This window comes from Rhinatrema bivittatum, chromosome 5 (assembly GCF_901001135.1).
Source record: "Rhinatrema bivittatum chromosome 5, aRhiBiv1.1, whole genome shotgun sequence".
NCBI classification, from domain to species: domain Eukaryota; kingdom Metazoa; phylum Chordata; class Amphibia; order Gymnophiona; family Rhinatrematidae; genus Rhinatrema; species Rhinatrema bivittatum.
The window spans coordinates 335,404,219-335,428,436 of record NC_042619.1 but is presented as its reverse complement, the minus strand read 5'-3'; the positions used below and the strand labels follow the sequence as shown (position 1 = coordinate 335,428,436).

Genomic DNA, 24,218 nt, shown 5'->3' with positions numbered 1-24,218 from the left:
CTGATGAATTTAACGAGCTCTATTAACATAAAAAGGATGAAATAATTGTACGTGATCTCAAAATTGTAATTAGCAATTGTAATCTTCATGATTAATGTGGTGGTGAAAATGCATGCTATTACATAAAAACACTGCGACTGGCCAAAAAACATTATGAATCGAGATAGAATTAAATCGAAATTAAAATCATACTTAAAGGTATGAAACTCGAGAATATACAAAAATAAAAGGCATTGCACAAGCCATAAAGGTGAAAAGAAAACTAAACATGAAAAGAAAAACAAAAGATGCTGAGTTAATGTGAAGTGTAACATAAAAATGGTGTAGTGACTCAATTTTATATAACTTGAATGAAGAACCAATAAAAAAATAAAAAATGCTTACTTGGAATGATATATTTAAACAACAAAACTTGGACTTATTCAAGGTTGTAATGGAGACTGTTGAATGTGTTTATACAGTGCTGTATGCCAAGGCTGGCTAGCTCTAAAAATGAGTATGAAAAACATTTTTGAGAACTAACAAAGTAGTATCAATTCACTATGCAAATGATGACCAAGTCTAGAACACCATGGTGTGCCACTGAAAAACGAAATTAAAAACCTCCAATAGAAGGAAAAGTGAGCAAAAATGCAGTGAATATAGGTGAAATGAATGGGTAGACCGCACTGAAACTATCAAATAAGCCTTACAAAGACTGCCGGTCAATATGGGCTAGATTTTAAAAGCCCGGGGTGCACGTAAGTCCCGGGGCTTCGTAAAAGGGGCGGGGGGGGGGTCAGGGGGGCGGTCCGGGGGCGTGGCGATGGGTTGGAGGCGGGCCGGGAGGGTGGACCCGAGTCCCCCGGCACTGCGGCCTGTGCCGGGAGATGCATGGCGGCGCGCGCAAGTTACGCCTGCTTCAAGCAGGCGTAACTTGCCCAACAAAGGTAGGGGGGGAGATTTAGGTAGGGCCGGGGGGGGTGGGTTAGGTAGGCGAAGGGAGGGGAAGGTGGGGAGATGCGGGAGGGAACGGAGGCAGGCTGCTCAGCTCAGCGTGCGCAGGCTGCCGTTTTTGCGCAGCCTTGCGTGCGCCGACCCCGGATTTTATAAGATACGCGCGGCTACGAGTGTATCTTATAAAATCCGGCATACTTTTAAAGATCTACCTCTATGTACTTACTTATAGTGAATTTGAACGGCATGAACAGGTGTACTGTACGGTTCTACATGCAGGAGCTGACTCGCTCTCAGTCTACGGGCAAAAAACAGCAAGCGGTAGAAATGAAAAATGAAAGAGAGAACTGCAACAAAACTAAATAAGTCTGGCGAAATTCAGAGAAAACCATAGAATGAACACTAGCTGAAATCGGCTAAACCAATTGTGGAATCAAGCTTTCACTAAACTTGAATCTGGCGAACTTATGGCTGACATAATGTAAAAAAACTAAAAGCAAAAATCAGTAACCGAGCTGGCGATTGAAAGATAGCGAGGTCAACTCTTAACTTACTCAGAAAATGTGGTCAGACTGTGCGCCCGTCTCCTGCTTGACAGAATGAAAAGAAGGAACTGAGGCGCTGAACTTAAAACGCTGTCAAGCACGCCAAAATGCCTGTCAATCATGCATGTGGGCATGTACTATGTACTGCATTACGAGAGTGAACCTAAACAAGTGATCAGAAACCGGTGCTGACAGCGTAATAATTAAAGACATATTTACTGAAATAAAATAAAAGGAAAAAAAAAACTCTGGTAGAAAATGTCTAAAAAATGCACAAGACTTGATCACACCTAGCTCTTATGGAAGTATATGTGAACTCTAGTCAAACAGTTTGTGTACTATAATCAAAACTTAGGGGGTCATTTTCCAAGGTGTTATCACGGGAGATAATACCGCAAATCGCGCTAACAGCCGTTAACGCGGTTTGCGAATGCAAATTCGTAATTTTATATTCAGGGGGCGGAGTTGGGGCGGAGCATATGTAAAACGGGAAACAGTTATCGTGTGCCGCGAAACAGCCGCAGTGGTATTGCGGCTAATAACTACAACACTTTCATTCGCGTTACATTGTGCGCTACGGGCCAGTAAAGGGTTATCGCGGTCCATGACAATTCAGACAGAGAGTGAGAGAGCGCCTTGCTATAGTGCCTATGCCCTAGACAGGTATTTGTATCCCTATGGGAGGGCCACCTAGTAACTCGAGGTGGGGATTAGGTATGAGCGTAAGGGGGTTGGGGGCCACTTTCACATTCAACATGAGACGTACGGAAAGAACAGTGGTCTCTAGTGAAGATTTGCTGGCCGTCGGAGTGAGGAAACTCACTCCAAGAAGAGATTTGGGCAATATTCCCTCAACCTAGCTTGATGGACACTCTACCTGGGCAACAACAAGCTAGGTTGAGAGAACCTTGCCCAAATCTCTTCTTGGAGTGAGTTTCCTCACTCCGAAGGCCATCAAATCTTCACAAGAGACCACTGTTCTGTTCGTACGTCTCATGTTGAATGTGAAAGTGGCCCCCAACCCCCTACACTCATACCTAATCCCCACCTCGAGTTACTAGGTGAGCCTCTCATAGGGATACAAATACCTGTCTAGGGAAGAGACACTATAGCAAGTCTCTCTCTCTCTCTCTCTCTCTCTCTCTCTCTCTCTCTCTCTCTCTCTCTCTCTCTCTCTCTCTCTCTCTCTCTCTCTCTCTCTCTCTCTCTCTCCTGTAGTGTGAATTTTAATGGTGATATTGAATCTCTATATACTAACATACCTCAAGATATATCATTGCTTCACAGGTTTTAGAACGCCATACACATATGCATATCCCTAACAAATTATTGGAACTGCAGAGATTGTTTTAAATAACAATTTTTTCGTCTTTAATCGTCAATATTTTTTTACAAATAAGGGAGTCGCAATGGGTTTCTCCCATGGCATCATCGGTTGCAAATCTGTATGTGGCTAAATTCGAAAAATCATTTTTAATAGAACACAGATTCAAAGAAAATATTCTTGTATGGAAACGCCACATAGATGGTAATTTTATGTTGTGGAAGGGTAATTCGGAGTCATTGAATGCATTTTTTACATGGATCAATAGTCTGAATTGCAATCTTAAATTTTGTATGAATTTTAGTAGCACACAAATTCCGTTTTTAGATGTTTTAATTTCTTTTAAAAATGGTTCTTTTATTACAGATATTTATCGTAAACCGACTGACATCAATAAATTATTACACTACGATAGTTGCCACAATAAATCTCTGCAAAGAAATTTGCCATACTCCCAATTTTTGAGGTTAAAGAAATTGTGCAGTGAAGAAAAGACTTTCCATGACAGGTCAAAAGAAATGAGCGCCAGATTCCTTGAGAAATCTTATCCCAAGAAACATATTATAGCTGGTTTTGAGAAAGCATCTGTAGTGAATAGACAAGATTTATTAATTCAAAAGGAAAAGAAATCGGTGGATCGCATTGTATGTCCGTTAACCTTCACAAACTTGTCATTTAGTATCATTAAAACTCTAAAGAAACACTGGCCGATTTTGCAATTATTACCCTGTTTCAAAAATAAAGATCTGATAATAGCAAACAAAAGAGAGAAAAATATTAAAGAATTTGGCTCTTCGACATGAGCTCCATATAAAAGGGTTGATGTCAGACCACCTGGGCACCGACCGTGCGGATTTTGTTCAGTTTGCCCTTTTAATTTGAAAACTGATAACATTAAGATACCAGGAATAAATAGGGAATTTAAATTAAAGACTTTCACAAATTGCAAAAGTATTGGCGTAATATATGCAGCACTATGTCCCTGTAATAAACTATTGAATAACCACAATACAAATCCTCCGTAATAGATTATTTGTAGAAAAATTATTTGTAAAAAACTCTTAGGCCTTCTGAATCCCAAACAAGGGTAAAAAGTTTAAACAATCTTCTAAATGTTATTCAAAAATGTGTTCAAAGAAAAATATATTTAAGACAAAGGGAGGAATGTTTCATATATTGTTGTCATAAATCCCCACCAGGGGTAATGTGACTATGAATTATAATCATAAACGGACCCCCTCCGTCCAATGTTTTTCTGAATGTGATAAACACCAAGTGCTAACTTTTAAAGTGTATATTTTAAAAATATTTTTCACTGTTGCTAATGGTGAAAAAACTTTCCTCCAAGGACTATGAAACAACAATTGTGAATGTCCCGGCAAAATTATAATAATCCCGAAACGGGTATTAATAGATGATGTTAATAATTGTAATCAACCCCATAGGCATACAAGATTTTTAATACAGCTTAAAAAAAGCTTCTTTCAATATCCCGACTTATCTGATGTCTGTAATAGGTCACCGACGCAGCCGCGTTTCAGGTCCGTCCAGGGACCTTTCATCAGGGGTTCCAACCTCCTTCCACATTCAGTCGGTGGGTGTTAAATTATTGCCTACACAGGTCTCACGCATAGGTCTCGATAGACTCTGTCCGGGTGTGACAACGTTGAAGTTCAACAGAATTGCCTTTTTGAACTTGGTGAAATAATAGCCGCGTAACCAATCCGTGCTAAGCTCTGAATTCACAACGTACAGGTCTAACACCCAATGAGAAAAAACACGCTGCTTTCAATGCTAACTCACTTGATTGTTTAAACACCATGAATTACAATATAGAATTCCAATCCAGTGATTCATTCATGCCATATGGAGCTTGCGATTTTAATGTAAAAATCCAAAAGGCTTCCTGCTTATTCAAAAGCCTGATCCGATCACCCCCTCGGGGGGAGATCAGCACCTGATCGAGGATCGTCCATTTCAAATCAATAAAAGCGTGGCACTGTTGAACGCAATGTGGAACGATAGGAGCTGTCATTGTCTCTGTATTCAATTTAGACTTATGCTCATTTAAGCGTATCCTGATTTTCCTGGTAGTTCTTCCGATGTATATCTTTGGGCAGGTACACATGATAGCATATACAACGAATTCTGAATCACAGGTGGTATGAGATTTTCGAACAACTTTGTACCCAGTAAGGGGTTCAGTCCATATTTCGCCTTCTATGCTATTTTGACAGTGCGAACAGTGTCCGCACTGTTTATGACTGCCGCTAGGCTTATCAGATCGATGGTCTGTGACAGCGTGAATAAGCTTGTCACGAATATTGGAGCCTCGTGTGGTAACAATTAAAAGGAGGTTCTTTAAAAAACTTCGTGTAACGCTAACACAGGCCAGTCTTGGCGAATTGAAGACGCAATGGCCGAGGTGACTACAGATTGATTCAATACACAGACTAATGCAGGATCTTGCTTCATTGGTTTATACGTGAGCAATGATGACCTATCAGAATATTTAGCCTGTTTATAAGCCCGTTGTACAACGGACTTGGGATATCCTCGTTCCAAAAACCTTTCACGCAAAAGTTGAGCTTGTATTTCAAATTCATTAGAATCAGAACAAATTCGTTTGATTCTAAGAACTGACTAACAGGTAAAGCCACGCTTGAAAGATGGTGGATGATGGCTGTGATATTTCAAAAGATTGTTTTTATCAGTAGGTTTGCGATATATTGTGGTGCTGAATTGCCCTTTATTCAAGATCACCAATACTTCCAATAACGGAATTTGATGAATTGACTGCTGTTTGGTAAACTGAAGATTTTATGTCTTGTAAGTTTATCCAATCAAAAAAAGCTGTCTATCTTTCTTCAATACTCTTCCATACAAAAAGTATATCATCAATGTATCGCACCCATATAGCAGTCTCTTGCCACCATTCAGACCCATAGATGAAGGTGTTTTCAAAATGAGAAACATATATGTTAGCAGTAGTAGGAGCTAAAGGAGAGCCCATTGGAATGCCATGAACCTGGGAAAACAACTGACCATTGAACATGAAATAATTATTGTACAGTACAACCTCCAAAAGTTGTAAGATCACAGAATTTGAAATTCTTTGATGAGATAACCTGTGTGATAAACATTGTTGAATAACTTGAAAAGCTTGAAGTTGAGGAATATTAGTGTATAATGCGCTAATATCCATCGTTACCAATATGTATTGTATATGATCAGCTAAAGAAGTATTTTGCAATTTTTGAAGCAAATGAATGGTATCTTTGATATATGAAGTTGATGATGTTGCATAAGGTTGTAAACGTTTATCCAACAAAATTGCTGGAGCTTCTAACACTGAATCATTAAGTGATACAATCGGACGTATGGGGGGGGGGTTTTAGATCTTTATGAATTTTAGGCAATGAGTATATTACAGGTAACCTGGGGTTTTCCGTGATGAGAAATTTTTTTTCTTTTTCGGTGAGACCCGAAGAGTGATCTACAATATCCTGTAATAGCTGAATTAATGCTTGCGTGGGATCATTCAACAATTTCTTGTAATAAGTTGTGTTGTTTAAGTGTTGATACATAGCCTAATCATATGCCGTTTTGTCCTGCAGGACTACCCCTCCCCCTTTGTCCGCTGGCTTAATGATTAAATCAGAATTTTGTTCAAGGGTTTTTAAAGTCAATCTCAAAGGGGCTGGAAGATTGTATTGCCAACGATGTTGCTGAGTTTCATATCTGTTCATATCTTGTAACACTAATTGTTCAAATGTCTTCACATGGGGGTCAATGACTCCTGGTGGATTCCATGTAGAACGAAGATGAACTATAGACATATCTTGAACACCAAAATTCTCAGTTTGAGAAAAAAAACAGTTTTAAATTCAACTTGCGGATGAAACGATGAAAAGCGATGCGAGCATCGAAAGGAGAATGTTTAGTCGTAGGGACGAATGATAAACCATGGTCAAGTACAGCTATTTGATCGGGAGATAACGCAAAGGTTGATAGATTGACTACAGCTGACGTCATTTGTGTCTGGTTCTGGTGTGAACTCCAGATTGAAAAGGAGCTTCTGAAGTGTTATCATAACGTGGTTGTCCTTTAGGCCGCATAGGCACTTTGCCACGAGTGGATGCAGAATCGGGCTGAGCTTGAGGCTTTTGTACCGAGGCAGACATCTCTGTCTCCTCAGAACCGCTAGAATTTTCATCAGACAAAAAATTAAACTTGACACGTCTGTGTTCAGTCTTATTGCCCAACCAATTGTACACTCGATCTAATCTGTAATCAGTTTGATCTCTACGAAATTTACTGATTTTAGTCTCCTTAATGTTATCTCTAAATTTCTCTAATGTGGCCTGATGTTCTTGAAATTTCTCTTCAAACTGCTCTGGAACAGATTCCTGTTTCAAGTGCTCAATCTGCTCTTGAATCGGCACAGCCAATTCTTCAGTAAATTTTTTCACTTGGCCAACTTTTAATAGCATCAGATCGAGGGCACATTTGTTGAGAATCGCCGTCCAAGTTTGCATAAATAATTTATCGTCAGTGAACAATAATGGTTCCTTTTGAACCCGTAGTCCACGGGGAATCAATTGATGTTTTATATATTCAGAGTAGTGCCCGTAGACTGAGAGCGAGTCAGCTCCGGCGTGTAGAACCGTACAGTACACCTGTTCATGCCATTCAAATTCACTATAAGTAAGTACATATTGACCGGCAGTCGTTGTAAGGCTTATTTGATAGTTTCAGTGCGGTCTACCCATTCATTTCAGCCATATTCATTGCATTTTTGCTCACTTTTCCTTACTATTGGAGGTTTTTAATTTCGTTTTTCAGTGGCACACCATGGTGTTCTAGACTTGATCATCATTTGCATAGTGAATTCAGACTACTTTGTTAGTTCTCAAATATGTTTTTCATACTCGTTTTTAGAGCTAGCCAGCCTCGGCGTACAGCACCTTATAAACACATTCAACAATCTCCATTACAACCTTGAATAAGTCCAGGTTTTGTTGTTTAAATATATCATTCCAAGTAAGCATTTTTTATTTTTTTATTGGTTCTTCATTCAAGTTATATAAAATTGAGTCACTACACCATTTTTATGTTACACTTCACATTAACTCAGCATCCTTGGTTTTTCTTTTCACGTTTAGTTTTCTTTCACCTTTAGTTTTCTTTTCACCTTTATGACTTGTACAATACCTTTTATTTTTGTATATTTTCGAGTTTCATACCTTTAAGTATGATTTTAATTTTGATTTAATTCTATCTCCATTCATAATGTTTTTTGGCCAGTTGCAGTGTTTTTATGTAATAACATGCATTTTCGCCACCACATTAATCATGAAAATTACAATTGCTAATTACAATTTTGAGATCACGTACAATTATTTCATCCTTTTTATGTTAATACAGCTCGTTAAATTCATCAGGAAAAGGAAATTATCAAATGCATATAAGATATTTCCCACACAGGTAAAATCATCTATTCTGACATAATATTCAAAATTTAGTCGAAATGAAGCTACTTTGTCTCAATACATGTACAGTCATCATGTGTTGTAAACTGTTGTAAATCCAGTCTGGGCTGGTGGTTGGATCCGCCGAACCTGGCCCGGGGCGTGTCCCTCGATTTTCCAAATTGGGTGGTGGTGACTACCGATGCCAGTCTAGCAGGCTGGGGTGCAGTATGCGATCGAAGCGCCACGCAGGGGACGTGGTCCGCGGTGGAGGCGAAGTGGTCAATCATCAGGGGACCGTGGTCTTCGTCGCTCCGGAATGGCCCAGGCGACCCTGGTTTGCAGACCTGCTACAGCTGGTGATCGACGGGCCAATCAGGCTGGGGCACCTCCCCCAGCTCCTACATCAGGGCCCGGTATTTTTCGAGCAGGCAGAACTCTTCTGTCTTGCGGCCTGGCTTTTGAGAGGCGCCGCCTCCGGCGTCGGGACTACCCGGAGGCGGTAGTATCCACGCTATTGCAGGCACGAAAAACATCGACGTCGGCAGCCTATGTTCGGGTCTGGAAGGTGTTCGAGCTGTGGTGTACCAGCCAGGCCACAAGACCCGCTAAGGCTTCTGTACCTCAGATCCTTCAGTTTCTACAGGCGGGAGTGGAAAAAGGGCTCGCCTATAATTCACTAGGGGTTCAGGTGGCCGCCCTTGGTTCGCTGTTGAGCGATGGGGGCTCTCTTCTACAGCATCCTGACATTGCTCGTTTTCTCAAGGGTGTCAAGCATATGCGTCCTCCGTTGCGGGACCCTTGTCCCTCCTGGAGTCTTAACCTTGTGCTTCGCTCCCTGTCGGGACCACCGTTCGAGCCGCTGCGCAGCGCAACGATAAAGGATCTCACTCTCAAGACGGTTTTTCTTGTGGCCATCTGTTCCGCTCGACGCATCTCGGAGCTGCAGGCTCTGTCATGTAGAGAGCCTTATCTCTGTTTTTCCGACTCTGGAGTTTCGCTTCGCACCGTTCCCTCCTTCCTTCCGAAGGTGGTTTCTGCATTCCATGTGAACCAGACGGTGGAGCTGCCGTCCTTCTCCTCCTCAGAGCTGAAGTCTCTCCGTCTCTTGGATGTCACGCGCACTCTGCGCTTCTATCTGGAGGCTACAAATGAGTTCCGGATCTCTGACCATCTCTTCGTACTCTGGTCCGGATCTAAGAAGGGGTCTCAGGCCTCGAAGGCTACCATTGCCAGATGGTTGAAGGCCGGCATTGCTGCTTCCTACATTGGGGCGGGACGGACTCCCCCACCCGGCATCGTCGCGCATTCTACACGTTCTCAGGCGGCTTCCTGGGCGGAGTCTCGCTCGGTATCCTCTCAAGAAATTTGTAGAGCAGCCACCTGGAAATCGTTACACACGTTCTCGAGGCACTATCGTCTGCACCTCGCCTCTTCGGTCTCTGGACACTTTGGTGAGCAGGTTCTCCAAGCAGGCCTCGCAGGACCCCACCCGATTTAGGGAAGCTTGGGTACATCCCACTGTCTGGACTGATCCAGGTACGTACAGGGAAAAGAAAATTATTACTTACCTGCTAATTTTCGTTCCTGTAGTACCATGGATCAGTCCAGACGCCCACCACGTTTTGGATTCTTGATCCTGCTCAGCTCTGCGCTATTTCCTGTTCACAGTGCTCTGTGTCTTCACAGTCGTTTCCTTTTTTGCTGTTTTTCACAACTCCCTACAAGTTGGTAGGATGTTTGCAGTTACTTGTTGCGGTTACAATTGTTTTAATTATCTGTTTCCACAAACTTGATCCTTCGGGGGTTTCTACTCGGGCTTTGATATACTCGATACTGAACTCCTGCAGAGGGGGTAGTAGGATATATGGATACGCCCCCTCAAAGCTTGTGCTGACTCCATCTACTGGATTGGGGACATAACCCACTGTCTGGACTGATCCATGGTACTACAGGAACGAAAATTAGCAGGTAAGTAATAATTTTCTTTTTATATCCTTCTTCATTTCGGAAGTGAGCAGCAGGCATATATTTATTTATTTATTTATTTATTTATTTATTTATTTATTTATTTCTAACTTTTATATACCGACATTCAATTGAATATCACATCGGTTCACAGACAATTGGGGAGTCCAAACAACTAGTAGGGAGAAAGGAAGGATAAAGTTACAATTAACGGAAATCGTAAGGAACGGGGTGAGAATGCGGAACGGTCTAAGGGACCAAGTGAAAGTACTACCAGGAAGGATACAGCAAACATAAAACTTTGTTGAGATAACTGTTATACAAAAACTGTATAACAGTTAAGGCACTAGCTGTTGCGGCAAAATTGTAGAGAGAATGTATAATATTTGTGATTTACCAGTGATGGCTATAGGAAAGTTAGGTAGTGAAGGGTTAAGAACATAAGAACATAAGAAAATGCCATACTGGGTCAGACCAAGGGTCCATCAAGCCCAGCATCCTGTTTCCAACAGTGGCCAATCCAGGCCATAAGAACCTGGCAAGTACCCAAAAACTAAGTCTATTCCATGTAACCATTGCTAATGGCAGTGGCTATTCTCTAAGTGAACTTAATAGCAGGTAATGGACTTCTCCTCCAAGAACTTATCCAATCCTTTTTTAAACACAGCTATACTAACTGCACGAACCACATTCTCTGGCAACAAATTCCAGAGTTTAATTGTGCGTTGAGTAAAAAAGAACTTTCTCCGATTAGTTTTAAATGTGCCCCATGCTAACTTCATGGAGTGGTCCCCTAGTCCTTCTACTATCCGAAAGAGTAAATAACCGATTCACATCTACCCGTTCTAGACCTCTCATGATTTTAAACACCTCTATCATATCCCCCCTCAGTCGTCTCTTCTCCAAGCTGAAAAGTCCTAACCTCTTTAGTCTTTCCTCATAGGGGAGTTGTTCCATTCCCCTTATCATTTTGGTAGCCCTTCTTTGTACCTTCTCCATCGCAATTATATCTTTTTTGAGATGCGGCGACCAGAATTGTACACAGTATTCAAGGTGCGGTCTCACCATGGAGCGATACAGAGGCATTATGACATTTTCCGTTTTATTCATCATTCCTTTTCTAATAATTCCCAACATTCTGTTTGCTTTTTTGACTGCCGCAGCACACTGAACCGACGATTTCAATGTGTTATCCACTATGACACCTAGATCTCTTTCTTGGGTTGTAGCACCTAATATGGAACCCAACATCGTGTAATTATAGCATGGGTTATTTTTCCCTATATGCATCACCTTGCACTTATCCACATTAAATTTCATCTGCCATTTGGATGCCCAATTTTCCAGTCTCACAAGGTCTTCCTGCAATTTATCACAATCTGCTTGTGATTTAACTACTCTGCACAATTTTGTGTCATCTGCAAATTTGATTATCTCACTCGTCGTATTTCTTTCCAGATCATTTATAAATATATTGAACAGTAAGGGTCCCAATACAGATCCCTGAGGCACTCCACTGTCCACTCCCTTCCACTGAGAAAATTGCCCATTTAATCCTACTCTCTGTTTCCTGTCTTTTAGCCAGTTTGCAATCCACGAAAGGACATCGCCACCTATCCCATAAGATTAGATTATGGGAACTGGGGCAGAGGCTCGGATGGGATTAATTGAATGCTTGTTTGAATAACCAGGTTTTTAACTTTTTTTTAAAGGTGTTTGGACAGTGCTCCAAGCATAGGTCAACAGTTGCGAGTGTTTACATTGACGCTTCAAGCCCCACTGTAGACTACGCATATGAAGTCTGGTGTTGGGCACCGTGAAAATGGCTGCCGCCATGTGACCCAAGACTGTCTTGTCGTGCTGCAGGCTTGCGTGTCTTTTTAGAGAACGTAGGAGTTGACTCATCTCCTGCTTCCTGTCTTCCGGCAGGAATGCTCTGTTGCGTGTGGTATCCAATCGAGCTCCAATGAATTTGAGTGGGGCATAAGGTCAATTTTTGATAATTGATCACAAGCCCAACCCGTCCAAACAATCGATTGCTTGTCGAAGATGCTCGAGTAGTTTGTCCAGAGTTGAGGCTACTAGAAGCCAATCGTCGATATATGGAAAGATTGTCATACCCCGTTGTCGTAGGTGAGCTACCACCACCATACATTTAGTGTAAACTCTGGATGCTGCCGATAGGCCAAATGGGAGCACTTTGTATTGGTTATGCTGATGCTTGTATCGGAAGCACAGATAGCACCAAGAGGATGGATGGCTTGGAATGTGGGTATAGGCATCCTTCAGGTCTATTGAGCACATCCAAATCGTTGGGTTGTAGGAGAGGTAGAATTGATTTGAGGGACACTATTTTGAATTTTTCCCGGACCAGAAATTTGTTCAAGTCTTGGAGATCCAAAATAGGACGAAGACCACCGGATTTCTTGAGAATGAGGAAATATGGTGAATAGAAGCCTGTGTCCTAGGCTTTCGGTGTACCTGGTCCCAGGGAAAGCTCTGAGAGATAGATGGAAACTCACTAATGTTGTAAGCAGCGATGACTTCTTAGCAGAAGTGGTATTCAGGAGCTGGTCCGGGACATGGGCCCTCGAGGAGCGAGTACCAGTTCCGGACTGCGACCCTGAATGAAAAAAGAGAGAGCGAGGCCCCCGAGGAGTGGGTACCTCTAGTGAAGTCTGAGGAGGCAGAGTAGCTAGGGTTGCGGAGAGCGAAAATCCCATCCGCAGCGACCTGGAGGAAGCTAGGTAAACCTATCCCATACCTTGCTAACTCGTCTTGTTAGTGAAAACTGAGACCTTAAATATCTGGAGCTGATGACATCATCTCAGGGGGACGCCCCTGAGGTTCGCGCCAACGCCGGTACATCAGTCGGGCCGTGCGCATGCCCTTAGGCATCTGGTCAACATGGCGGCTTGCAGCGTCGAGCCGGTCTGAGAACGCCGGAGGAGGACGGCCTGGAGACGCCGCAGCAGCTAGCCTTCCATCAACCCAGGAGGGAGTCGCCAACGAGGTAAGGTGGGCGAGAGCAGTGACGTCAGACAGTGACGGACACAACAAAGATTGAGAGGAATAAGTCTCGGGGCAATAGAGACCTATGAGCCGGTGATGTAGGCAGGACTGGCTGTGGTGATTGTGTAGGCTCTACTGATGGTTCTCTGGAAACTTGTGGTTCAGGAGAGGACGCATGAGGTAATTTTAACATGGATTGAAGAGACCCAAAAAAATCCGGACAATGCCTCAGACAAATGGGAGAATGCTTGTTGAGTTTGTGGAGGCATTTGTGGGCAAGTAGGTTGTGACAGAGGTGCTATTGAGCCCAGTATGTCAGAGTCCGGGTGTGAAGATTTTGTTGCTGTGGGTCGGGCATGTGTTTTGTCTCTTTGCTTTTTAGGAGATGGTTGAGAGAGATTATCATCCAAGGGTCGTGAACGTGATCGTGTTGAGGCCACAGAAGAAGAGGAAGGAGGTTCACGCACCCAGTCTGCCTCAGAGGCAGAGTTAGCCCTTGATGCTCTTCCTTGGTGGGAAGAACTGGATTCTGAGAGGTGTGGGTTAGTCCTACGTCTTGTCCTGTCTATTTCCATGCCTGTCTATTTCCTGTCTATTCCATGCCTGTTTTTATGATGGACATATCGGTGGTGGCGTTTGCCTGAATCCGCAGCATGCTTTTTTAGGTGGCTAGTCCCAGCTCCTGGTGATAGTCGTTGACATTTTCGTGACCTATCCGTGTTTTGCGATGCTGGATCTATGAGTGCACACCAGTATAGTCTCAACTGAGGTGGAATACTTCGAATGAGACTTACTGTCAGACGATGTCTTCATTTCTGACCGGGTGCGTCGGCTCCTGCGCCGAGTGTGTCTGCTCCTGCACTGGGTGCGTCGGCTTCGGCATCAGATGCGTTGGGTGCGCTGGCTTCGGTGCCAAGTGCATGCTTCGGCGCCGGGTGAGTTGTCTTCGGTGCCGGTTGCAACCGGTTCCGGCGCCTGGAGCGATGTCTTCGACTGCTGATGCCCTGGTTTCAGTGCTGTATGCGCCGGTGGCGGCATTGAGTTGCATCGGCTTCGGCGTCGGAGCTTTCGATTCCTGCTTCGAAGACAGAGTTGTGAGTGTTCGCAGACCGGGTCCCTGGTCCTCCGCTGTGAGTCACACGTGCTGGGTGCGATTCTCGCTCTTGATGACATTTCTGCTGGGTCTGTTGGGACCCATGAGGGTCTCCATTCTTTCTTTTACTTACAGGTCCCATCTTGTCTCCAGGCCTGGAGATCTTGGGATCCAACGATGAGGCCCTTTTCACTGAAGGGGCTTGATGTTTCGATGGCCCCGGAGAAGAGTGCGCTTCTGATGGAGAAGCATAGGAGCCTCCAACGCTGCTCTGAAGATCTTCTATTTTGTGGGTGCACTGCCTCTGGGTCCTCGGCGACATGCGGCCACAATGCTCACATTCACCTTGATTATGGCCGGGTCCGAGGCAGCGGTAGCACTGATCATGTCCATCAGTAATCCTGCTGTCCTGGGAGAGCACCAGTTACAGGTAAGCAACTCTGCTTTGTTTGTTTTTTTTGACTGCTGGAGCACATTGAGCTGATTTCAATGTATTATCTATCACTATGATGCCTAGATCTCCTGGGTGGTATCTCCTAATATGGAACCTAACATCGTGTAACTTCTGCATGGGTTATTTTTCCATATATGCATCACCTTGCACTTGTCCACATAAATTTAATCTGCCATTTGGATGTCCAATCTTCCAGTCTTGCAAGGTCCTCCTGCAATTTATCACAATCCGCATGTGATTTAACTACTCTGAATAATTTTGTATCATCTGCAAATGTGATCACCTCACTCGTCGTGTCCCATTCCAGATCATTTATAAATATATTGAAAAGCACTGGTCCAAGTACAGATTCCTGAGGCACTCCACTGTTTACCCTTTTCCACTGAGAAAATTGACCATTTAATCCTACTCTGTTTCCTGTCTTCCACTTTGTAATTACGAAAGTACATCGCCTCCTATCCCCTTAACTTTTAGTTTTCTTAGAAGCCTCTCATGAGGGACTTTGTCAGACTTCTTCTGAAAATCCAAATACACATCTACTCTGCTGATAATGATATTTTTTGCTTTTGCTACAAAACTTTTTCCACTTCCTGTTTATTCTGTTTTTCATACATTTCCTTGTTCTGAATATCTTTATATTGCAATCTTTTACTGTTTGTTGTGTGTGACATTTCATGTTCTTTTTCTCTATCAATGTTTGTTTTTCACAATTCTCTTTTTCTTGTGGATAAGCAGGATTTTATTCAGCCTCACAGGTGGGTGAAATCATCTGTCGGCGCCAGCATAAATATGCTCTCACAACTCGGAAATACCTAGAAGTCTTTGAGCATGCTGCCAAGTCTCCTCACTTGTTTTTCTTATGGTGAAGCCAAAGGACACTCTTAGCTTCTAGATGGATGAATCCAGAACCAGTGGGTTAAGCACCTCTACCAGCAGAAGGAGAGGGAGCAAAGCTGACCTATGGTTCTTTTAATATAAGCCAGATACCTTTGAAAATTCAGGTTGGTGGAAAAGAGTGGATAGTTTGTGCCCATGTTACTTCACACCTGTATATTACACGCGTGCTTAGAAATGGGTTCAAAGCACCTGCATTAAAGTAAGTGCAGGGACCGCATACACTTTCTCTTCCCTGATCAAGCTCTGCCCCCTTTTATATGCTGTTGGGGATGGAATTTGCAAAGGTCTTCTTTAAACAATCAAACATCTGTTTACACACATACAAAGTTCTGAAAATGACCCTCCCCATGGACTTTCATGTGAAGATTTTGGGGCGCAGGGCACTAATATTTGCTTTGATCTGTTGATAAATAGTACCTTTTGGCTATGGTCTGATTAGTGATGTATTGTGCGTCTCATGTGCCCAGGGCCCAGTGCTTGCATTTGTACCCCCCATCTTGGGTACTTTCCTTCATGTCATTCATCCTACCCTATCCTACCATGCTCTTGCATGCTTACTCCTGCCACCCCCCTTCATGGCCCCTTCTTGGGTGCCTTCCTACCTATCCTCTCTCCTTCCCCAAATGACCCACTGCTGGGTTCTCTCCCTTCTGCTCCACCCCCTTTAGTTTAATTTAGCTTATTCTTACTTGATATAGCACTTTCATTAAAAAACAAGTTCTTTGCCTCCTTCCTGATCTCTCTTCATATTTGGCTGGCTCCTGGCCAGTGATAGGTGCAATCTTCAGGTTTCAGATATAGCAAAGTGAATCAATATGGGGGTCTTAAACTGACACATGTTCTCAGGCCCAATGATGGCTTCAACCCCCTCTTCGCAAATGGCTTCTATTACAATGGAAACCTGTGTAAGGATATGGCTACTGCAGGGCCTCAGTGCGTGCCGGCTGAAATCTAAATATTGCCATTGCATGGACCGCACTCCCTTTGGTTTCAGGAGGACCATGGAGCCTTGTGACTTGGGGGCCCAGGACAGTTGCTCTGCTTGCTTCCCCACCCCTCCAACAACAGTGGTGGTAACCCCTATACTGGTGACCAGTTCTCCCCTCATTGTATGCTACTGGGTCTGATAATCAGGGCATTTTTCTCTTTGATGTTTAGGTCAGTTATAGCAAATCTATATCACCGTTACCCTATCTACTATTGAAAAGTACATCTTTTGATGTTTTAACCCACAATTGTGATTTGCTTTTTGTTATAGGCATAATATATTCTGTTCATTTTTCTTTGTACTAGACTAAAACTGTTATTAATCAATAAGGAATAGCCATTGCTTGTTACCAGAATCAGTAGCTTGGGATCTTTTTAATGTTTGGGTACTTGCCAGGTACTTGTAGCCTGGATTGGCCACTGTTGGAAACAGGATGCTGGGCTTGATGGACCCTTGGTCTGACCCAGTATGGCATGTTTTTATGTAGACGAGGACACCCACTGATTTTTCTTCCTTGTTTTCCTTCTCTTTGGCAGAAATTAGCAGCTATCTGAAGCTTTCAGGGCTCTTTGCCTAACCAGGTTTCCTATAATATAAGTGTCATGGTTTATCACATTAACTAGTGAAATCAAAGTCTCTACTTTTATTCACAGAGGCTAAAAAATTTGGATGGATGTTCCAGATAGTGATAGCGAATAATTTCATTTTATAGGTACTAACATTATACTATACAATATAACAATGCAGTGATGGGTAAAATAAAACTCGCAATTTCGAGTGACTTAGGCTGTGAAATTTAAATTATTTTATTTCCATGATTTGGTAAATATTTAAAAATGTTTTGATATTTATGAATACATTTGCTACATACCAATTTACAACAGTTTCTAATTCTGTTTATGGAGACTTCCTCACACAAGTGGCTAGGTATTGCTTTTACGTCATTCTCTCTCTCTCTCTCTCTGTAGGTTCCTAGTCAGGTGCCGGCTTGCGACACTGGCAGGCGGCGTTTCTCTGAGAAGCTGATGTGGAAAGCAATGGATGATTTTGATGATAGTGACAGCGACTACAATGAAGATGCTGGAAAACGCCATTTCACAGTATAACTCTCTTTCCATATATATATATATGTCTGCTTGTAATTCTGTCTCTCTACATTCCAGTCTGGCCCACTCTCTCTCTGAATTGTTGATATTTCTCTGGTTAATTAACATGACTCAGAGTAGTCAACAGGATAAACTCTGATGACGGGAAAATGACTATCAGTGTGCCATGGGGATCTGTGCTAGACTTAGGCTTTTTATAAAGTGACTTTAGGGATGGGCTAGAAAGGATTTTGGCCCATTTTACAGATGACATGAAAATGTGCAACAAAGTAGACCTTCCGGAGGGGATAGACAAGATGAAGGATAACTTTAAAAGTTGGAAGAATAGTCAAAGGAGTGGCAAACTCTGCTTTAATTTTAAAAAATGCTAAATTTCTATGGCCACATACCATTTGGAGGGAAGGACCTGGTAGTCACCAAACAGGAAAAAAAGACCAGAGTGTCCATCTCTGTCTGCCAAAGCAATTAAGAAAACTACTTGTATACTTGGTGTGTGTAGGAGCTGTATCACTAATAGACAAAGAGAAGTAATGTTACAGGTCTTCTGTTTTGCAAAGCATATCTACAAAAGGACATACATAGAGAGACGGAAGTACCTAAAAATTCATTCTCTACATCAGTGGTTCTCAACCGGTGTGTCGCGACACACCAGTGTGTAGCCAAGAGCACGCAGGTGTGTCGCCACACTTCCCGGTCCCCCACTGACCCAGCTGCTCCCCCGGTCCTCCTCCGCCCGGCTTAAAATGCTGTCAGCCCGGGCGGAACGCAGCAGAACAGCTGGAGTCAGCGGCACCGGCATAGTCTCTTCTTCCCGCCCTTGCCCCGCGGCCCGGAAGAGGAAGTGGAGAGCAGCGGGTGCATGTGCGGGAAGAAGAGACCATGCTAGTGTGGTCATCGGCCCGAAGAACAGAAGAGAGACGCGGCTGGAGGAATGAGCAGTGCGGCTTGGAGGAAAATGAAGAAAAACGTCAACCCCCCCGCGGCGATGGGACTCCCTCCGACGAGGGCTGAAAATGAAGGAGGTAGGGTAGGGAGGGATGGCTGCTGCTGCCGCTAGTTCTGGGGAGGGAGGGAGGGGAGTGAATGAGCAAGCATGTGTGTTTGAGATCCTGTGTATGTGAGTGAGAGAGCATGTTTGTGAATGATTGAGAGCCTGTATATGTGAAAGAGAATATGTCGTGATTGAGAGCCTGCCTGTGAGAAAGAGAGTATGAATGCAGTTTACGATTGGGAAACCTGTATGTGTAAGTTTGTGATTGAAAACCTGTTTGTGTGAAAGAGTATTGTGTGTATGATTGAGATCCTTTGTGTGTGAGAGAGATCATGTGTATGTATAATTAAGAGCCTGTGTGTATAAGTAAGAGAGAAAGCATGTGTGTCTGTGTGTGATTGAGAGCTGGTTAGGTGAGGGAGCATGTGAGTATGTGACTGAGAGCCTGTGTGTAAATGAGAGAAAGAGAGAGAGCATGTTGGTAAGCATGTGAATGAGAGTCTGTGAGTGAGAGAAAAAGACAGCATGTATGTGTGGTGATTAAAAACCTGTGTATGTAAGCGTGAAAGATAGACAGCATGTGTGTAAATGTGTAATTAAGAGCCTATATAAGTGAGAGAAAAAGCATGTGTATATGTGAGTGACTGAGAGCATGTGTGTATAGGTGTGTAATTGAGAGCCAGTGTGAGAGAGAGCGCTGGTATGTGACTGAGAGAGGAGAAAAGTTCCAAGCAAACCACCCCTCCTCCTGCTAATTCAAAACAATCTCAGGACACTTGGATATCAAATGCTCCCAGGTATGCAGAGCAAAAAAATGTTGTATCCTTATTTTTCATTACTGGGTCTTTGTGTCTGCTATTTGAAATATATTATTGGTATCTAGAAATTTTTATATGAGTTTTTAATTATTAGATATTCCACTCATCAGCTGTTTTGAAATAATCTGTTCTTTCCTAGCGTGTAGCAGATGGACTCAAAACAAAGGGTATTGTGTGCGCGTGCTAGCAGTTGGAGATGGATCTGACGTCAGCACGGGTACATATACCCCCACAGGAAGTGCCGCAAATCAGTATTTCCGTCTCCAAAGCAAGTTTGGAGCTACCTCACGCTCGCTGAGCGTGTTTCCAAATTCTAAACGACTAAATTCCTAGAAGAAACCTATTGAAGACAAGCCCCGCACTCCTGTGGTGAGGCCCTCACCCAGTTGAGTTTTCCCAAGCAGACTTCCGTGGTCCCTCGGATGTAAGTGCCTCGGTCCGATGGCCGCTTCGTGGCAGGGACCTAGCCCCCGAGTGAGAAGGGCTCGGGTGCGGCTTGGCCCCGAGCGAGACGAGTTAGGGCGTGGCCTAGAGGCAGCGGGCGCACTTCCTTATGCGCGGCGATTGAAGGTATACACCCCCCGCAGCCGGAGACCGCCCGGGTTGCAACCGGGAAGCGCCGAAGACAAGGTAAGGCATATATCTTTACTTGGTCCTCCGAGGAAGTGTGGATTCGCTGGGCCTGCCTACGGGGCAGTATGCCAAGGAGGTTGCCATTTTGCCTGCCTACTCAACTTCGCCGCTGAGCGCTCGTTACTGAGCTAAGCGCACGCGTTAGGCGCATGTTGTTAGCGCACACGATAGCCGCACATTGTTAGCGCACGCGATAGGCGCACGTTGTTAACGCCCGCTATAGGCGCACGTTGTTAGCGCACGCGATAGGCGCACGTTGTTAGCGCACGCGATAGGCGCACGTTGTTAGCGCACGCGATAGGCGCACGCTGTTCGCGCACGCGATAGGCGCACGTTGTTCGCGCACGCGATAGGCGCACGTTTATAAGCCGCCCGTGAATAGGCGCACGTTTATAAGCCGCCGTGGATAGGCGCACGTTTATAAGACGCCCGTGGATAGGTGCACGCTTCTAAGACGCCCGTGTATAGGCTCATGCTGTTAAGCGCTCTTGTTAGGCGCACTTATTGGGCGACACCGGATTTCAGGCGAATGGAGCATAAGAAAGCCCATGCGGCCGCAGGGCTGGCACCTCCAGAATCTGGCATGAAAGCTCTAAGCTTCTGCTCAGCATGCAACCTCAGAGCTACACAGAGCGAGGAAGCAGACTCACTATGTGCCCAATGTGAGGAGGCCATGGGAGTTCCAGGACAGGACCGGCCTCAGCCCAGCGGTTCCTCAGGGAGCACACCGGATTTAGCGGGCTGCGGCGAGCAACCAGGGAACCTGAGAGACCTGGTGCCCCTGCGGCCAGATCCAGCTTCGCTTTCATGGGTAGAATTATTCAAAGGGATTCACGCCTTTGTCCAGATGCAGTCTGCTCCTCGAATGGGTCTTTCCGTCCCGGTTGATCCGGTCCCTGGACCCTCGAGACCTAGGCGCAGCCACTCACCACCCGACAGCCCCGCTTATGGGGATTCGGATTGCTCCCAGGACAGTGAGGAGCCCCCCCCGAGGATGGTGAACTTCCCTCGGAGATAGAGCCATATCGGACCATGAGGCGCTTCTTCAGAAAGAGGATCTTTCAGGCCTGGTCTCGCAATGCCTATCGGAGCTGGCCATTCCGAGCCAGGATACCCCAGGGGGCCCTAAAATGAACCCCCTGTTAGAGGGCCTGCGCCAACCGGCTCACCATTTTCCCCTCCTACAGGCAGCACAGCAGCTAATCGATCTGGAATGGAAGGCACCGGAGGCCTCATTTAAAGGGGGTCGGGCCTTGGCAGGCATGTACCCTCTGGATCCGGCATCCAAGGAGCTGTTGGCGTGCCCCAGCGTAGACGCCATAGTTAACGCAATAGTGAAGCACACCACCATTCCGGTTGAGGGGGGAGCGGCCCTCAAGGATTCGCATGACCGACGCATGGACACTATTCTGAAACAAGCCTTTGAGGTAGCAGCCATGTCCCTACGAATCGCGACCTGCTGCACAGTGGTGACGCGCTCCTGTTTGTCACAGGCGAGAAACAACGCCCAGGGAGCAGATATAGAATCAGCTCTTGCATTTCTCACTGACACAGCCTCCGACCTCGTTCGTACGGCAGCCAAGGGAGTCTCCTCTTTGGTGGCAGCCAGGAGGCAGCTTGGCTACGTCATTGGGCGGGGCCGACTCGTCCTCCAAGACACGACTCACAAGAATGCCCTTTAAGGGTTCCTTACTGTTCGGCAGCGATCTCGAGAGCTGGGCTACTAAATGGGGTGCCTCCCCATTACCCCCGTCTACCAGAAGACAGGGCGAGGAGGAGCCAGCATTCTTTTTCTAGACCATCTAGAGGTAGAAATTCGCAGCGCTTCAACCCTTACAGGACTCGCTATCGAGCACCTCGTTCCCAGGCAGGAACCAGTCCTTTCGGACTAAGCATAACAAGAAGAGAACTGGCTTGGGTTCCGGCCCTGGCCATCTAGAGGTAGAAATTCGCAGCGCTTCAACCCTTACAGGACTCGCTATCAAGCACCTCGTTCCCAGGCCAGGAACCAGTCCTTTCGGACTAAGCATAACAAGAAGAGAACGGGCTTGGGTTCCGGCCCTGGCCGCAACCCACAATGACAATCAGCCGACCCATCCGGGGGTAGCAGCCATAGGGGGCAGGCTAACCCTCTTCTATTACCGCAGGTGGGTCGAGATCACTTCGGACCAGTGGGTCCTCACCATCATCCGAGAAGGATATTACCTGGATTTCTTTCGGCTTCCGTCGAACAAGTTTGTGGAATCCTCCTTGTTCACCGCTCAAGGCAGCGGCACTAGAAGTGACCTTACAGAGGCTCCTGGCCCTAAAAGCCATAATCCCAGTACCTGCGGGAGAGGTACTTCTGGGCATTATTCCATTTATTTCATAGTACCCAAGAAGGAGGGCACTTTCAGGCCCGTCCTGGACCTCAAGTCAGTCAACCGACACCTACGGGTCCCCAGCTTTCGCATAGGAAACTCTGCGGTCGGTCAAGAATTCGGTACAGCCAGGGGAGTTTCTCACCTCCCTAGATCTGTCGGAAGCCTACCTGCATATCCCAATCCATCGGGATCACCAGCGCTATTTACGCTTCAAAGTCCTGAATCAGCACTTCCAGTTCCGAGCTTTGCCCTTCGGGTTAGCCACCGCGCCACGGATCTTTACCAAGGGTAATAGTAGTAGTGGCGGCGGCACTCAGGAAGGAAGGAATTCTCGTCCATCCCCTACCTGGACGATTGGCTGATCAGGGCAAAGTCACCGGAGGAGAGCCACCGGGCAACCAACAGAGTTATAGCTCTTCTGGAAAGCCTCGGATGGGTAGTCAACATAAACAAGAGCTTCCTACAGCCGTCCCAGTCGCTGGAATACCTAGGGGTCCAATTCGACACCCGAGAAGACAAGGTCAGTCTGACCTCCAAGAGAACATCAAAACTCCAGAGTCATCTGCAGGCCCTGCTGAGCGCCAGCCGGCCCACCGCTCGAGATTACCTACAGGTCCTCGGCCTCATGACGTCCGCTCTGGAGGTGGTGCCATGGGCGCGGGCTCAGATGAGACCATTGCAACGCTCCCTTCTATCTCGATGGAGTCCACGATCACAGAACTACACCGTAATGCCTACCTCTACCGGCCAGAGTGCGTATCAGCTACGGTGGTGGTGGTTGCAGCCCGGCCACACGAGCCGGGGGTCAAGAATGTTCTCCCCAACCTGGATTCTGCTCACCACAGATGCCAGCCTGAACGGATGGGGAGCACACTGCGAGGAACTCACCGCCCAAGGGCGGTGGACCAGAGAAGAGTCGAGGTGGAACATCAACCGACTAGAGGCACGGGCAGTCAGGCTAGCGTGCCTGCGATTTGCCCACAGACTTCGCGACAGAGCGGTCAGAGTGATGTCAGACAATGCCACCACGGTGGCAATACATCAATCGTCAGGGCGGAACCAGAAGCCAACAAGTGTCCCTGGAAATAACGCCCCTGATGATTTGGGCAGAAGCAAATCTTCAGGACATCTCCGCCGTCCACATTGCCGGGAAGGACAACACAACGGCAGACTTCCTCAGCAGAGAAAGCCTAAATCCGGGGGAGTGGCAGCTGTCGCCCACAGTTTTCCAGATGATTGTGGATCAGTGGGGGGATGCCGGGCATGGACCTATTAGCAGACAGGTCCATGCTCAAGTACCCAGATATTTCAGCCGCAGGCGGGATCCGCTATCCCAGTGGATCGATGCCCTGGTACAGCCGTGGCCTCAGGGAATCCTGCTATATGCCTTTCCTCCATGGCCCCTGCTGGGCGCCATTGTACACAGGATTCAGCGACACAGAGGCCTAGTTCTTCTAGTGGCCCCGGACTGGGCCGAGAAGACCCTGGTACGCAGACATAAGACTGCTGGCAGGGAACCCTCTACCTCTGCCTCCCTACAGGGACCTGCTGCAGCAAGGTCCCATCCTCCACGAGGATCCGGCTCAATTCTCTCTTACAGTCTGGCCATTGAGAGGGCT

At 45.6% G+C, this 24,218-nt stretch overlaps 1 protein-coding gene across 2 annotated transcripts in view; it reads left to right on the top strand.

Annotated features, from left to right (window-relative positions):
* The window catches only part of GPAT2 (glycerol-3-phosphate acyltransferase 2, mitochondrial), a 462,570-nt gene that overhangs the window by 414,244 nt on the left and 24,108 nt on the right, over positions 1-24,218 (top strand). For both annotated transcript variants that reach the window (XM_029604447.1, XM_029604446.1), the window contains exon 18: positions 17,657-17,788. In XM_029604447.1, the coding sequence (XP_029460307.1) occupies positions 17,657-17,788 (132 nt within the window). The remainder of the gene's footprint in view (positions 1-17,656; positions 17,789-24,218) is intronic.